At 39.6% G+C, this 17903-nt stretch overlaps 1 protein-coding gene across 1 annotated transcript in view; it reads right to left on the bottom strand.

Annotated features, from left to right (window-relative positions):
* Stk4 (serine/threonine kinase 4) overlaps positions 1-17903 on the bottom strand; it is a 69777-nt gene that overhangs the window by 25284 nt on the left and 26590 nt on the right. The window contains exon 10 of the mRNA XM_090352415.1: positions 4037-4194. Coding sequence (XP_090208541.1) covers positions 4037-4194 — 158 coding nt within the window. The remainder of the gene's footprint in view (positions 1-4036; positions 4195-17903) is intronic.

Below are 17903 nucleotides of genomic sequence, written 5' to 3'. Positions count from 1 at the left end.
GAAGAGAAGGGAACCCTGGCTGGCTTCAAATGAACAATATGTTTAAAGCTACTAAGAAGAAGGCAGAAGGGATTCAACACTAAAAGCTTGATTCTACTCATCTTAACAGCCAGATACAATGCCACTCAACTAAACCAGCATGATACATAGAGGCATAACCCAGGTCCATACAAAGAACTGCTGAACAAATGTGAAATCTAGTCAGCCAGGGGAAAAAAAGAAAAAGAAAAAAAAAAAGATGCGTAGAACCACTCAAGCTGTGTCATTTCCTTAGAAATACAGTAAAAGGCCATCAACCAACTTTTGCTTCCAAATCACTTCAATACCTTTTCTCCCCACATTGTCAGTTCATTAATAATCAAACTACAGCAGCATAATGAAGTAAGCAGTGGAGGAAAGAGGCCCGACTTCCACACAAGAATTGTCAGAGCTTGAAGAACATGCTATTAAAGACTAAAGATGCTGACTTGTATTGGAAAAAGGTTTCATGTCATGTTTTTGTTTTTTAATTTCCTGTCAGAGGCCTCTTTTTAAAAAATAAATAAATTTCACTGTGTAGCCCTGGCTGGCCTTGAACTCTATCCTCCTACCTCCATGTACTTTGAGTCCTAACAGATTCTCACGTATGTACTTTCTTTCTTTGATTTTATTGTCAGGGTGATGTATAGAGAGATTACAGTTACATTCACAATGCAGTGAGTACATTACTTCTCGAACATTATTACCCCTTCTCCCTTTTCCATGTTTTTCTCCCACATGCCCCAGGGTTGTAAAGTTCATTTCCGACATATTGTTTTGTGAATATTCCTGTTATGTTGGTTTACTCTTTGTCCTTTGTCTCGTCATCTTGTTGTTCCCCTTCCTTTCCCTTCCCTAATTTGAACACACAAAACGTATATACAATATACCAGGTGCCAAAGACAGATGTAGTAACATCATGGGATAAACCATAAGGGGAAAAAAAAGAGAAAAGAAATAACTTCACATAGTACATTAAAAACAACCAAAAGCCTCATGGTGGCTCACGCCTGTAATCCTAGCTACTCAGGAGGCTGAGATCTGAGAATCAAGGTTCAAAAGCCAGCCTGTGCACTAGAGACTCTATCTCCAACTAATCACTAGAAAAATGGGAAGTGGGGCTGTGGCTCAGGGCTAGAGTGGTAGCCTTGAGCTGAAGAGCTCAGGGATAGCGCTGCCCAGGCCGAGTTCAAGCCCCATGACCCACAAAAAAAAAGAAAGAGAGAGAGAGAGAGAGAGAGAGAGAGAGAGAGAGAGAGAGAGAGAGAGAGAGAGAGAGAGAGAGAGAGAGAGGAGAGAAGAGAGAGGAGAGAAGAGAGAGAGAGAGAGAGAGAGAGAACGAAAGAAAGAAAGAAAGAAAGAAAAGAAAAGAAAGAAAGAAAGAAAGAAAGAAAGAAAGAAAGAAAGAAAGAAAGAAAACCACACACACACAAAGATAAACCTCTTGTTTCCTTATCCTGGAGTTCATGTCGCTTAGCATCATCCTAAATGGTCATATGCACATAACTATTGTGCTATTGTGACCCTCTGCTTGGAAAATCCTAGGTATACTAATTATTACAAATGGAGATTCTCACTTTGGATGACAATAAGGATGACATAAATCTTTTATTTGCAGCTCTTACATCCAAGGAATGTGGATTACTGGAACTGTCAAGAGCCCATGTAAGAAAAAAAGGTGGGGAGGGGAGGTGAAGCAAAGAAAAGCCATTGAATGAAGTATTTTTGACAGCTCAAAGAAATTAAGAGGAGGAGACTGGAGCAGGGGAGTCTAAACTAGTTTGGGGGTAAAAAAGCGAGACATTATCCAAAAATACACAAAGCAGAAAGGTCTGGGAGCATAGCTCAAGTGGCAGAACACACATAAAGCAATACAAGGCTTTGTGTTTAAGCCCCAGTACTGTCAAGAGAGCATGTAAGCTAATTGCATAACAACTCAACTTCATGGTTCTAATTTACAGAACTGGAGGTATGGCTTGAGCAGCATAGCACCAACCTAGCAAGCACAAGACCCCAAATTCAAACAAGCGCTGGGTTAAAGTATGGCTCAAAAGCCCGAGGAATTTAGCGCAGTGGCTCATGCCTGTAATCCTAGCTACTTAGGAGGCTGAGATCTGAGGATCAGGGTTCAAAGCTAGCTGGGGCACAAAAGGACCTGAGACTCTTATCTCCAACTAACCTGTAGAAAATGGGAAGTGGAGTTTGGCTCAAGGGTAGGGCAGTAGCCTTGAGGTGAAGAGCTCAGGGACAGTGTCCAGGCTGAGTTCAAGCCCCATGACCCACCAAAAAAAAAAAAAAAAAGCCCGAGGCCCTGCATTTAACACAAAGGAAGGGAAAAGGGAGATTTACATTTAAGTTAGGCAAAAATTAAATCTTTGTCTCCTAGGTTAATAACTAATTTGTATTTTTAAAAATATTTTTCATCCTCTGGAATCTTCTTGATGAAGAACAAATTACTGAACTTACAGTTGTTTTTCTTTTCTGATTTTAAATTATAACATAAAGTAACTGAACAAAATCTGGCCCTGATTGTAAATAGATTCAAACTTTAAAATGTCAGGATTTGATTACAGCAATTAGTAACTCTAGGCCCTAGAGACTGCACTTGTTAACTCTGACTTGGCAACTGGGGCAGACTAATAATGCTTGGCTAAAAGATGGACTATGCTTACTCTCCTATGAAACATGATGTTATGATTACATTAGTCTTAGAGTCTAGTTTATATAACCAGCAACAGATTGGTAAAAAATATACCTCTGTAAAAAAATTATTTGATGATATGTAAATATATATATATATACCTCTGTATAAATCTATTCCTTGCTTTAAAAACAAGGGGAGATGGGGAGTCATAGGGGTACACACCTCTAATCCCAGCTATTTAGGAAGCAGAGATTAGAAAGTTTTCAATTCAAGGCCATTCTGGGCACAAAGTTAATGAGATAACCATCTTAACAAGCAAGTGGGGTACAGTGGTTAACACCTATGATCCCAGATATTGGGACATATAAATAGGAAAATTTGTTCTAAGCCAACTCTAAGAAAAATTTAAGACTGTATTCAAAAAAACAGCCAAAGTAAAAAGGACTAGGGGCATTTAGTTAGTTAGCCAATCCTAGAACTCAGGGCCTGGGTACTGTCCCTGAATTTTTATGTTCAAGGATAGTGCTCTACCATTTGAGCCACAGTTCTACTTCTGACATTTTGATTGTTAACTGGAGATAAAAGTTTTATGGCTTTTACTGCCCAAGTTGGCAGATCTTCAGATCTCAGATCCTAAGTAGCTAGGACTTCGGTGTGAGTCATCAGTACCTAACTGAAATATCACAGCACCAGTTCTGGTTTTTCTGTGTATGTAGCGCCAAGGAATCAAACCCAGGGTTTCGTGCATGCTAGGCAAGTATCCTACCACCAGGCTACACTCCTAGCCCAGATAAAGGATTTTAAAGCAAAATTGATATTACTCATCAGAGACCACAGAACAGCAAATGCCAGTGAAAATACTGTATATTTCTGTCCAGACACCAGTGGTTCACACCTATAATCCTAGCTACTTAGAAAGCTGATATCTGACTATCATGTTTGGAAGCCAATCCAGGCAGGAAATGCTGTAAGACTCTTGCCTTCAACTGACAAGCAAAAGGCCAGAGTACAGTTGTGGCTCAAGTGTTAAGAGCACTAGCCTTGTGCAAAAAAGTTCAAGGACAGTGCCCAGTCTGCTGAGTTTAAGCCCTAGGGATGGCATGCATGCATGCATACACATACACATACACACACACACACACACACACACACACACACACACACACTACAAATAAATGAGGTTCTTGGCTCAGAAGCTGCTACTGGAGGTACTTACAGAAAATCAACTAAAAAAAGTAAAATACAATAAAAAAACAGATTGGGAGAGGGGTGGGTGAACCATGCCCAGGGCACTGTCATGAACGGACAAAACTAGATGGGTGATATTGCAAACAGCTTCAGAAGACATAACCATTTAATTCTGACATTACTCACAAACTCATAGTCTCCATCCTGTGGTATTTTCCACTCTGAAGAATTTTTCAGCGGGCCAGGTATACTCTTGCCAAAGCTGTTGATCTGATTTTCCTTTTCTTTTTGTTCAAAGTACTCAAGGAAAGATGGTTTTGCAGGCTGAATGGTCTCATCCCTTCCTGAAAACCAAGAAAAATAAAAGGTAAAAAGAAACCTTATATTTTAGGTTAATTGTAGTAAATAGATCTCAGGGAAGCTACCATCTCTTTATCAGTAGGCCTTTCTGAGCGATCCTCCATAAATCCAGGGAAACTGCAGAAAAATGTACAAATCTACAAATGCTCAAAGTATTTCTCATGGACCTGAATAAAATCCAAGGTTTCCCTGTTTATGTGAAACCCAGGGTCTCTTTTCCTATACAGAAAGATTTGCACACTCCAGCAACTGAGTAAGCTGTGAATAATATATTTTTGAGTTTTCTGTAATAAATAATATCTATGTTATTTAGATTTAAAAACAAGTGAAAAGCACAAAAATACTTGTTTAGAATCTGCCATACACACTTCTTTCTGCCATAGGTAGTTAGGAGGATAATACAGTGAGGTGATTTTTCTGGATAAATTCAAGATCTAGGAAAGAAAAATACACACACAGACAAAATTACAAAAATCACAATCTATCCACTCTGTGAAATATTATGTAGCTGTTTTTGTTTCTGTTCTTCTAGTGCTAGGGGTGAAACCTAGAGCTGGCATTTTGTAAACAAAAACATTAACTTGTTTTTGTTTTGGGGTTTTTTTGGGGGGGGGTGGATGGTCAGTCAAGGGGCTTGACCTAAGGGCTAGGATGCTGTCCCTGAGCTTTTGTGTTCAATGCTAGTGCTCTCCAAGTTTGAGCCACAGCTCCACTCCTGGTATTGTAGTGATTAACTGGAAATAAGAGTCTCACAGACTTTGCTGCCTGGGCCAGCTTCGAACCATGATCCTCACATCTCAGTCTCCTGAACAGCTAGGATTACAGGCATGAGCCACTGGCATCCAGCTATATTAAGTGCTGTTTTTTTTTTAATCTCTTTCAATGGTTAAGAATCAAAAATTCTGCATAGTCTACATAAAATATTTCTGCTTTCAGCTTAATGTCAATACCTGATATCTACAAGAATTCAAAGTTCTAAAAACTAAAATAAATTTTGGAATTAGATTTTTTTTAAATCTCAATACCTATTCAAACATAAGCCGAGTGAAATTCACACACTTCTTAGAAATGATAGCTTAAATGATTATATACTTCTATATCTATATCTAATATTAGATATAATCATTTAAGCAATCTATATCATTTATAGATATCTATATCTAATATAGATATAGATAGATATCTATATCAGATTAACAAAGACCTAAAGTTAATTTCAGAAACACAACAGAAAATCCCTAGAAAAATGATATATATCCATGATTTTAAAATATAAGAAGAAAATCTGCCAGACACGTTGCCTACATCTGTAATCCTAGCTACTCAGGAGGCTGAGGATCAAGGTTCAAAGCCAGCCCAGTGCACTAAAGAACATGAGATTCTTATCTTCAACTAATCACTAAAAAATGGGAAGGGGGGCTGTGGCTCAGGAGTAGGGTGGTAGCCTTGAGCTGAAGAGCTCAGGGACAGTGCTCAGGCCCAGAGTTCAAGCCCCATGACCCACAAACAAAACCAAAACAGGGGCTAGGAGTTTGGCCTAGTGGTAGAGTGCTTGCCTAACATGCATGAAGACCCAGTTCGATTCCTCAGTACCACATACATAGAAAAAAGCCAGAAGTGGTGCTGAGGCTCAAGTGGTAGAGCTTTAGCCTTGAGAAAGCTCAAGGACAGTGCTCAGGCCCTGAAGCTCAAGCCTAGGACTGGCAAAAAAACAAAAATATCTTCCTATCCTAGGGCTGGGGTATGGCTCAAATGGTAGAGCACTTGCCTAGCATGCGTAAGGCCCTGGTTTTAATCTCCAGTACCATAAATAAAAATCTATATCCTTAACTGAGAAGACGGCTTAGTGATAGAGTGCTTGTCTAGCACGCATGAAGCTGTGCTAGACACAGCTTCCTTGGTACCAATTCCTTGGTACCACATACACAGAAAAAGCCGAAGTGGTGCTATGGCTCAAGTGTGGTAGAGTGCTAGCCTTGAACAAAAGAAATTCAGGGAGAGTGCGCCCATGCCCTGAGTTCAAGCCCCAGGACTGGCAAAAAAATAAAAAATAAATAAATCTATAACCTCGGTCCTCACTGCAATACAAGTAAGAGTTCTAAATTTCTTGTGTATTCTACTACCATGTAAATAAAGCAGTGAGTTTGTGAGATGTATAACACAAAGCATGTGGAAGAGCCTGGTCCTTAGCTGAGGCCTTCATCAAGTCGGTCCTAGCTGCTGCTTTCCCAGCTGAACACACAGCAAAGCTAACCAGACCAGACCAAAAGAAATGTCTAGCTGAGTGCAACTTAGCAGCCCACCTACAGAATCATGAATCAAGTAAAATGGTTGCTATTTTAAGCCATTAAATTTTGAAGTGCTTTATTAACCAGAAAATGTAGTCTAGATTTAGTCTGGATATATAGTCTGTCTGTCTTTACCCCAGCCCCTCATTCACACGTACCACCCTATGTTATCCACAAAAAGAGATCTATCCTGGAGGAAATCAAATTCAATCAACACTCACTAAATACCTCTGAGTCTCTCAGGCTTTCTACTAGGTGCATTCACACGAGTCTCATCCAAAGTCATGGACCAGCACAGAATGGAGGAGGGAAAGAGGACCTGTACTGCTACCAAGAGCCAAAGCACTACCTCATTTGATCCTCAGAGAATCTTCTGAAGTACATGTTATTTTCCCCACTTCAGCGGTGAGAATTTTGCCTAAGATTTCATAGCTAGTAACCAACAAGGATAGGATCAAATTCCAGCTGTCAGGTGTTAAGCATTTACATTGTAAATGCTCTGAAACCAAACTGAAGACTCTTGACATGTTAGTGCTTCCATTAAGTAAAGTGCAGAAAGAGTGAGGGAATGGAATTTCCCAGGAACTTTATCTTTGAACTTTTCTTTCAGCATCGTCTAGTTAGATGATCAAGTGCTGGACAGCAGCCCGACTCTGCTGAAAGGCTTAAGACCATCACTCCAAGCTGATTAAAGGCTGCGCTATCCCCAGGGCTTCCGTTGGTTGGCTGACCAGCTTTCTGTTTCAACTTGAACCAGGGCACTTTTTTTCAGATGTATCCCAGGCAAGGAAGACATTCAGTGAAATAATAGAAGAAACTTGAAGCCACAGGGAGACTGGACTGAGCAAAGCCTTAAAAACAATCACATCTTGCAGATTCTTTTATGTGGTGCAGGAAATACATGAACTCCTGTATTTTAACTGGCCTATTTTTCTCTGTGAGCCACATTTATCAAGCTAAAAGGGCAATCTGTCTAGGCCCACAGGCAAAGGAGTTAAATGATAAACAATACCTTCTGCTACTTTTTTGTTGAAAAATGCTATGTAAAAGCAACAATCCAATGTGGAAAATGACCTCTGTAACTTGTAGGAAGAAATGGGAGGGGGAAACTGAGGGAAAGTGAAGGAAGGGGTAACACCATCCCCCCAAAAAAAGAAATGTCCTCATTACCTGATTTAAGAAATGATAATCCCTCTGTACAACCTTCTTAATAATCACAATAAAATTACATTTTTTTTTTAAAAAAGCAACAATCCCGCTGAGTGCTGGTGGTGCATGCCTATAATTCTTGCCACTCAGAATGTGGAGATCTGGAGATCACACTTCAAGGTCAGCCCATCTCAATCACATAAGCAGGGGAAGGAGCATGGGCCTATGTCCCATATGGTCTCCTTACGTGAGAGGGACAAAACCACAAGACTAACAAATAACAAGAAAAATAACTAAAACAAAACAAGGCTGGGTTGCTCAACTGATAAAGTGAGACTACCTGCCTGGCAAGCCCATGGCTGGTTTCAAATCCCCATGCCTTTGATGAGGGGAACAGAATAAGAGGAGAGGGTGATGGCTGCACAAGTGTGAATGTATGAAAAACCACTAACTGCACACTCTTAAGTGATGCCTATGGTTTTTAAATTACATGTCACTAATTCAATTTTCAAACAAAGCAGCAAGATCACTTTCCTCTACTGTTCAATTCTAATTTTGGATTTACATAATGATGCCAACAGAGTGCTAACTAAAAAGGAGTCAATGACTTTATGACCTCCATTTCAAACTTCCATGTTTCAGATTTGTCCCTAGGTAAAACCACACTGTGCAACCTATTCTTTCCTTAATTCCTACAATAGTTCTTCACCTGAATAGTAATTAGCTGTTCAAAACAGGGAACTAGGTAAAAGCCTACATTTTCTTCTCTTTATACATAATGCAAATGTTTTTTTTTCTTTCTTTTTTTTTTTTTTTTTGCCAGTCCTGGGCTTGAGCTCAGGGCCTGAGCACTGTCCTTGGACTTTCTCAAGGCTAGAGCTCTACCACTTGAGCCTCAGCACCACTTCCGGCTTTTTTCTATGTATGTGGTACCAAGGAATCGAACCCAGGTCTTCGTGCATGCTAGGCAAGCACTTTAACCACTAGGCCAAACTTCCGGCCCCAATGCAAATGTTTATATGTAAACATCTGCAAAGAAAAACTCTAGTGATCCCTCAGTGTTTCCTTCTGGTTTAGAATACTATGATATCATGTGAACTTTTCTTAGAGCATTTAGAAGTTTTTCTTTGGTTTGGGTTTTAAGTCTACTATTAGTTATGTGTATGGTTGGGGGTTTTGGTTTTGTTCCTTGGCATCTAATTGCTTTCCATGTATCAACTCATTTACTTATAGAAATTATTCAAGTTGTGCTGGGTAACCATAATATTCCGTTCAAAGCCAGGAGCCAGGGCCGGGAGCATGGCCTAGCAGTAGAGTGCTTGCCTAGCATGCACGAAGCCCTGGCTCAATTCTTTGATACCACATTCACAGAAAAAGCCAGAAGTGGTGCTGTGGCTCAAGTGGTAGTGTGAGAATGCTCAAAGACAGTGCCCAGGCCCTGAATTCAAGTTCCAGGACTTGAAAAAAAAAAAAAAAGGAAACAAAGAGAGAAAGAGACAGAGGTGGGGGAGGGAGAGAGGAGAGAGAGAGGACAGAGGAGAGAAGAGAGGGAAGGAGGGGAGAACTCATCTCCATTTCTTTCTGAACAAAAGCAAGCTGATCAGAACAGATTGGGGCACCAGAGAAACAGATTTCATTAACTGATCAAGATTGATTTTACCTATCACGTAGGCAGAAGAGCCAAAGAATATCTTTAAGACTTACTTTCCTTAGTTTTTCATCACTATTGTGCCGGATTTTTTTGTGTGTGTCTTTGTTTTTTTCTTTTGTGGGACTTGAACTGAGGGCTTGAGAACTGTCCCTGAGCTCTTCAGCTCAAGGCTAGCACTCTACCAATTGAGCCACAGAGCCATTTCTGGTTTTCTGTGGTTAACTGCAGATAAGAGTCTCACGGACTGGCTTTGAACCTCAATCCTCAGAGCTCAACCTCCCGAGTAGCTAGGATTATCGGCATGAGCCACCAGCGCCCAGCTGGGAAGATGTATTTCCTTGTAGCTATTCTTGCCTTTCCTCTTACCAATATAACTATGAAGCAGTACCTTAAATTCCCAGAAATGCAGTCCATGAGCCCTTCACCCAAGTCACAGTGAGATGTGGTATGTTCATGTCTAATACATGGTCTGGCAGGGTGTCTTGAACAAATTTTCAGGCACTAAGTGTCTATGCTTTTTAGTTCATCCAAAAAAAATTTAAAAAGCTAATGGTTTCCGAAGATAAATGTGGACCCAACATCTGCACACAATAAGAAAACTGCACAAACAATTAGGACTTAGTCTGTATTCTGGCAGGATGACCTTGGCTATTTATGAAACTGTGAGAAAAGTCTGAGTACCAAGATGTCTGTTCTTCTATTGTAAATGTCATCCAAGCAGGAGCTTCTGATAAAATACACAGGGAGCCACAGAGATTATCTTTCAGGAATGTAAAACAATCCAGTCAGTAATAAATTCCACAGTATTAAGATAAGAGGTTGAAACTTCACAAAAGAGGGCTCATGGGGATCCAAAGTCTGGACTTCTTTAGAATCTGTCATCTGCTATGTTGAGCTACTTAACAGATTCTCAAAAATATCTATCTTCTTATTGCCAAGGAATTTAACACAAACACACAAACACACACACACACACACACACACACACACACACACACACACACTTCCATTTTCTTCTCAGCACATTTGTAAAACATTCCTGAAAGAGATATGCGACCTTCCTTTAATTCAAGCATTTTCATGTCAATGCTCAGATACATTTAAGGTAGCACTTAGAAAATAGAGTTAATAACCAACAATAGAGATTTTAAAAAGTTGTTAATTGTCAAGAAAAAAGGAATGAGGATGGAGATAAGCAGCCCAACTGCAGGAATGTTTAGGTGTAATACAAAAGTACTCATAGGATTCGTAAGTACTTACTATAATACCTACCATTTTTTAGCATTTAAACACTAAATATTGTATATTCCGGCTACAAAACAGAAATTTTTCTATGCTGTTTTTTTCAGACTAGGAAACTGAAGGGCTCCAAAAGAAATAGTTTTCCCAAAGTGACTCAGTGTATAAAGCCTAGAACCAGAGTTGCAAGCCAAAGACTTACTCTGAAAATCGTACAGAAAAGTTTTTCAGCCTTACTCAGAAATATGATTCCAGCCTGGCATCAGTGGCTCATGCCTGTTCCTAGCCACTCAAGGGTCAGAGATCTGAGGATCACAGTTTGAAGCCAGCCCAGGCCGGAAAATCCTTGAGACTCTTATCTTCAATATACCACTCAGAAATAGCCAGTGACCCTGTGGCTCAACTGGTAGAGCACTAACATTAAGGGAAGGAAAAAAAAGCTCAGATAGACCCCTGAGGCCTCAAGAATGATTCCAACAAAGCTGAATGTCCTGTTTAAGCTCTAGTATATGTATGTGCACTTGTCTTATGATGTTAACTAGGAGTGACAAACATACACAGCCATTTAATACTCTCTGGTGATAGTTTCTAAAATTCTGAAGCAATCAGAAATTGAACAATTAGGTTCCAGTCGTTAAGAAAAAGTGTTAAAATATTTTATGGCCTAACTACCCAAAATGCAAATGTTATAATCCCAGAGAGAATGAAAAAGATAAAACACAAAAGAGGCAATTTTTATAACAACAGCCCCCTTCAGAAAACTGCAGGTGGAAAGAAAATAGGACATGAGTCAAGAATCTCTCTCTTATGCAGTTCTGACATGTGTATCTGATGGACAGTGTTGAAACAGAATCTTTTCAAAAGAGCCTGACCTTTGGCTCTAAAGGAGGGAACTCACAACAGTGGTGCCTTCATACACCTGAGGACTTTCTGAAACTCTAAATACATGTTTTCACTATATAATACTGTTACAGTAATTTACTAGAATTGCTTTAACTTAAGTATGCCACTATACCTTAAAATTCTATTTTAAAGAGATTAATGGCTCTATCACTCTAGAGACACAAAGGAGAATTCTGTGAACAAAATCCAATTTTAACTGTATTTTTTTTTTGTCTTTACCATTTTAGTCCTGGGGATTGAACCCAGAACATTACACTTGCTAGAAAAGCGCTTCACTTTTGAGCTATATCCCAGCCCCTAATTGCAAGTTCTAAAGATAAATCACCTACTTACTCCCCTTAGTTTGTAAGAGTCGAATTAGAAAGGCTCAAGTCTGGGGAAAAAACTTTGCATAGTCATCTACCTCCTGCCTCCATTAGCTTAACAAGCCTAGGAAGAATCAGGGAGACAACAGCCAATCTACCTCTCTAGAACATGCAGTGTGATTGTAAGGACCGTGGCATTATAGTCACTAAGTCTCACAGAGAATGATGGCATGGCAAGACATGGGTAAATGGGTACTTGACTACTGTGACAGCCATCCTTCCTCCTGTCACTTCCTTTACTGGAACAACACCACTGAAAAGCAATCATAAGGACCTGAGTTCAAATCCTGGTAGTGGCTAAATCAAATCAAATAAATAAAATGAGATCTAAAGGTAGAGCTAAGTGGTAAGGTAACAAGCAAAATGCCAAGTATTCCCCCCCAAATGAAGCAGACCAAAAAAAGCTATAAAATATTATTACTATTACTATTTATACATACGAAGTAACTTTCTCCAAAATCAATTCTTTATCAATTGTTAAAAGTTTTATCAATTTTTATTTTGTTAAATTTCTTGGTTAGGACCTTTTAAGTAATGAAAGCTCCAAAACTATATTTAGAGTAGCATGCTACAGAAAGAGAATACCAATTCTGGTTAAGGACCACTAAGAAATCTGGGAGAGAAAAAATTACTATGTTGAGATGCTTTGATGACATCAATCTTACTTAATTTTGCCAAGTATGAGATATCCCAATCTCCTAACTAAATAGGGACACTGATTTAGTGTTTGTATGCTTGCCTACTAATGGTCTTTAACCAAGAAAAGGGGGCTTCGTGCATTGGGATAGAATTTAACTCATAACCTATTACAGAGCTCCCTCTGCTGGTCAAAGGAAAAAAACACTGATTCCCAACTAACAGTCTATCAGGATCACTTCTAACAGGCTAATTATACTACTCAGATCCTGGGGACAAATAAGATTTTCCTAAAATGATAAAGTATAACTGAATGCTTGCTAACATGCATTAGGGAATAGAACAGTTGTAAGTAGCATGGACCATGGTTTGTCTGTTATTCTTACAAGCACTGTTTTTTGGTGGGTTTTTTGTTTTTTTTTTTGGTTTGGTTTTGGGGCTTGCACTCTGGGCCTGGGTGCTGTCCTTGAGCAATTTAGCTCAAGCCTACTTAGTGATCTACCACATTGAGCCATAGTACCACTTCCAGTTTTCTGGTGGTTAATTGGTCATAAGAGTCTCATGGACTTTTCTTGCCCCAGGCTGGCTTTGAACTTCGATCCTCAGAGCTCAGCCTCCAGAATAGTGAGGATTGCAGGTGTGAGCCACCAGTACCTGGTCTAGCAAGCATTCTTGATAAAGCAATTAATTGTGTGTGTGTCTGAAACATAGTTCTCAGATATAACAATACCATCATCTATCAGAGGCATGTCCCCCTTGAACACCATCTGTTATTTCCTTCTGGAAATCCTAAGAGCATGCAGAGGAGCTAATTACTAAAATCAGCAAGGCGAGGCTGAGACCATAATGCAAGCCTTAGTGTGAACAATCAAAATAAATGAGCTCTGCTGAAGCAAAATAATTTCATGGTTAAGAGCATTAACTCTGCAATCAAGTATATCTGGATTCAAATAATGGCTTTTCTACTACAAGTAATCAGAAGCAAGCCACTTAATTTCTCCATAATTCAGATTCAAATGCTATCAAACAGTGATTATATATATTTACCACACAGCATGGCTGTGATGATTAAAATAATGTCAAATTTTTTATAAAAGATTAAACACAGTGACAGGTGTATATTAAATGACTACTCACTAATTACTATTAATAGTATTAACTTCCATCCTACTGAGTATAATAATAATGTCTTAAAAACATATACACAAACGACATCCCAGAATCTAATCAGAAGACAACATAAGTTTTACTATTACTTTCCAGAAGTTTTCTATTATAAATTTGGTTTCACAGGCAATCAAAACAAATCAGACATTCACTACAATAACAAGCGCACTGTCTCTACCACTTACTAGACACAGGAACATGAAGAAGGGACAATCTGGACTGCTTACAGCTCCCAGCTCATCACTACTAGCCATGGGACTAAGAAGAACACCCTCTGTGAAGCTGTTCCTTACAGAGAAAGTGCAAAAATGTCTTCTTTGTAGATTAATTTCAAACAGCTCTGACTGACAAAAATAACCCAAGCACATTAGCACCTTGGACAAACATTTGTGGGATACTGTTTTAAAGCAATACTTTAACCTGCAAAAATTAAAATGCTGAACAGAAAAAAATATTTATTAAATTCAAGAAATTAGAATGATAAAGAGGAAGGAACAAAACATCACTATCTGTGGTAAAAATGAGAGGACTAGGGGCCAGGAGTTTGGCCTAGTGGTAGAGTGCTTGCCTAGCATGCATGGAGACCCGGGTTCAATTCCTGGGTACCACATAATAGCAAAAAGCCAGAAGTGGTGCTGTGGCTCAAGTGGTAGAGCTCTAGCCTTGAGAAAATCCAGGGACAGAACTCAGGCCCTGAGCCCAAGCCCAGGACTGGCAAAAAAAAAATGAGAGGACTGTAACTGATGAACAAATAGGGACCACTTCTGTACAATGAGTGGTATAATGTAAGTATTACTGTACTCTATTTTTTGTCTAAAATATTTTATGAAAAACAGAAACATCAAAAACTAAAAAGCAGCAAAAGATCTAGAAATATCAGTTAATGGAAAAGATATAAAACAGAGGCATTAGGCCGGGAGTTTGGCCTAGTGGTAGAGTGCTTGCCTAGCATGTACAAAGGCCCAGGTTCGATTCCTCGTTACCACATACATAAAAGAAAGCTGGAAGTGGCTCAAGTGGGAGAGCTCTAGCCTTGAGAAAAGTCCAAGGACAGTGCTCAGGCCCTGAGTTCAAATCCCACAACTGGCAAAAAAAACAAACTGAGGCCTTATCCACTGCTAGTAAAAGCATGTATTATTTTATTTTGGGGGAGCAATGTAGAGGATTCTAAGTAAAACCCAAAGTGTCCGTGTCATGAAGCCTAGCAAATTCCACTTCTCAGCATACATTCATACCTCTACTGAGAGAAACAGACATGATTGAAACAAAACAAAACACTAGAAATTAAGTGAGAATGCCCAGGGTGTAATGACATATCTCATCGAAAAATAACCAAAAAACACTACATTTAATTGCTTACAAGCTGTTAAACACACAATATCATCTTCTAAAGACAAGACAACATCTAGCATTATTTGTAAATATATAGAAATGTAGCAAAAATACAGATACAAAAAAATCAGAAAAATTGCACAGCAAATTTGTGATTAATATAGCTAAAAAGAGGAATTGGACAATATTAAGCTTCTTTTTGTATTGAGTTGTTTTCTTAGAATTTGTGATGTGCAGAGCTGGGAGTTTGGCTTAGTGGTGGAGTACTTGCCCAGCATGCATGAAGACCTGGGGTTGATTCCTTGGTACCACATACACAGAAAGAGCCAGAAGTGGTTCTCAGGCTTGTGGTAGAGCTCTAGCTTTAAGAAAGCCCAAGGACAGTGCTCAGGCCTTGAGTTCAAGCCAGGACTGGCCAAAAAAAAAAATTGTGATATGCATCTAAAAGAATCGGGGGCTGGGAATGTAGCCTAGTGGTAGGTAGAGTGCTCACCTAGCATGCACGAAGCCCTAGGGTTCGATTCCCTAGTACCACATAAACAGAAAAAGCCAGAAGTGGTGCTGTGACTTAAGTGGTAGAGGGCTAGCCTTGAGCCCAAAGAGGTTCAGGAACAGAACCCAGGCCCTAAGTTCAAGTCCCAGAATCAGAGGAAAAAAAATCAGCATGTTAAATCTAAACAGTAGACTCAATTTTTGGGGGGGTGGGCGGGGGGTTGGTCATATGGCATGGACTCTGGCCACTGTCCCTAAGCTCTTCAGCTCAAGGCTACCAACCTACTGCTGGAGCCACAGTGCCACCTATGGTTTTCTAGTGGTTAACTGGAGATAAGAGTCTCACAGTCTTTAGTGCCTGGGCTGGCTTTGAACTGCAATTCTCAGATCTCAGCCTTCTAAGTAGCTAGGATTACAGGTGTGAGCCACCATGCCTGCAAATATATATATATATATATATATATATATACACACACACACACACACACACATTTTTTTCCAGTCCTGGGACTTGAACTCAGGACCTAAGCACTCCTTGGGCTTTCTCAAGGTTAATGCTCTAACATTTGAGCCACAGCCCCACTTCTGGCTTTTTCTGTGTTTGTGGTGCCCAGAAATCGAACCTGGGTTGTCATGCATGCTAGGCAAGCACTCTACCACTAGGCAACACTCCCAGCCCAGACTCAAATCTTTTAAAAGAACAAAATAAATATTTAGGTAATAGGCTATTTTGTTCTGCATGTATTCCACAAAAGGGGGGAGGATTTCTTTTTTTATTTTTAATTTTATTGTTGGGGTAATGTATAGAGTTACAGTTATATTTGTCAGGTAGTAGGTACATTACTTCTTGCACATTGATATCCCTTTCTCATGTTTTAGTCCCTGTTTCCCTCCCCCCACCCCCAAATTTCTACTATGCTTTTAGACAGGCATAAATGGTAATCTCCACTTATCTTTTAGATTTCAGTTGAGATCTCAACCTTCTTTCACATTCTAGCATCAGCTATCAGGGATAAATACTTTGCTTTCTTTCTCAACAGCTGTTTTTCTTCTTTTTCTCTTTTTAGTACTTATTCTGAACATATATTAGCTTTTCATCTTTACAAAACCAATCATGCTGTTTCCTCAATTCACTGTGTTCCTCACAACAGGATTTTTTGTTTTCCTATGTACAGTATTTCATCCTTTAGATGAAATCATCTGCCACTAAATATTTACATTAATCCAGTTTTTTTAATTATAAGCATTGTACTTGGAAATATTCTTAAATATAACTTCTATGTGGGTATGGGTGTGTATTCAATATATACACAGTTATTTTCTTGGATCATATTCCTAGAAATAGTATTTACTGGGGCAAAAGCGGGGCCTAGCAGTAGAGTACTTGCCTAGCACACACGAAGCTCTGGGTTCAATTCGTCAGGGACCACATACACAGAAAAATTCTGAAAGTGGTTCTGTGGCTCAAGTGGTAGAGCAGTAGTCTTGAGAAAACCCAAGGACACTGCCCAGGCCCTGAGTTCAAGCCCCAGGACGAAGATGGAAGAAGAAGAAGGAAGAAGAAGAAGAAAGGAAGGAGGAAGAGGAGGAGGAGGAGGAGGAGGAGGAGGAGGAGGAGGAGGAGGAGGGAAGGGAGGAAGGAAGGAAGGAAGGAAGGAAGGAAGGAAGGAAGGAAGGAAGGAGGAAGGAAGGAAGGAAGAGAAAGAAAATTTACTGGATCAAAAATTTGAACTTTTCAAACTCTGGAAACATTCCAAAAAAGTCTTACCAGTTAAAGTATCAACCAATATTGCTACCACTACTTCATCATCTATAAAATTCAAGTCAGAAGCCAAATAATGAGCCCTGGACCCAAAGAGAAAAAAGAAAACATTTTCCCTTTGAAAACAAGTGGCTGACAATAAACATAAGGACCTAGACTGGGAAGGTGAAGACTGGAGAAGAAGCCTGAGATCCCTGTCTCTCACTGTCCATCCCAACTTCAGCTCCCTGGCCTCCTCTAGCTCTTGCCCAGGATCTTCTTTACACTGCTCCCGGTGCTGGAGAACCTTTGCCCATGCTGAATGCTGCCAATCTCGCTGCCTTTTTCCTCTAGACATTTTTCAGTGAGGCCCATCTAAGTTCTGTTCTGACAACACCCTCAGATTGCTCCTCTGATAGAGCTTACTTCATATGCTGAACAGTAATTAGTAGTCTTTTCCTAGACTAGACAATCAGTTCATTCAGGGCAAGGATTGCTTTTTCATTCTCTGCTGTCCTCAACCTCTAGCAAAGTACTTCAGAAACAGTAGGCACTGAAGACAAATTTACTGAATAAACTAATTACAAAGGATCTACAACTAAGACAGCAACCTCTTTCTGTCAGAAGTCAGAAAACTAATTAATTTTAGGCCTTGTAGGCTATATGGTCCCTCTCACTATTTAATTCTGCCTGCTTAGCACAAAAAAAAAAAAACCAACCATAGATGACA

The sequence above is a fragment of the Megascapheus bottae genome, chromosome 18 (assembly GCF_031878675.1).
Source record: "Megascapheus bottae isolate mThoBot1 chromosome 18, mThoBot2.hap1, whole genome shotgun sequence".
NCBI lineage: Eukaryota > Metazoa > Chordata > Mammalia > Rodentia > Geomyidae > Megascapheus > Megascapheus bottae.
Note: the sequence above shows the minus strand (reverse complement) of the source record. Positions and strands in the feature narration are given on the sequence as shown.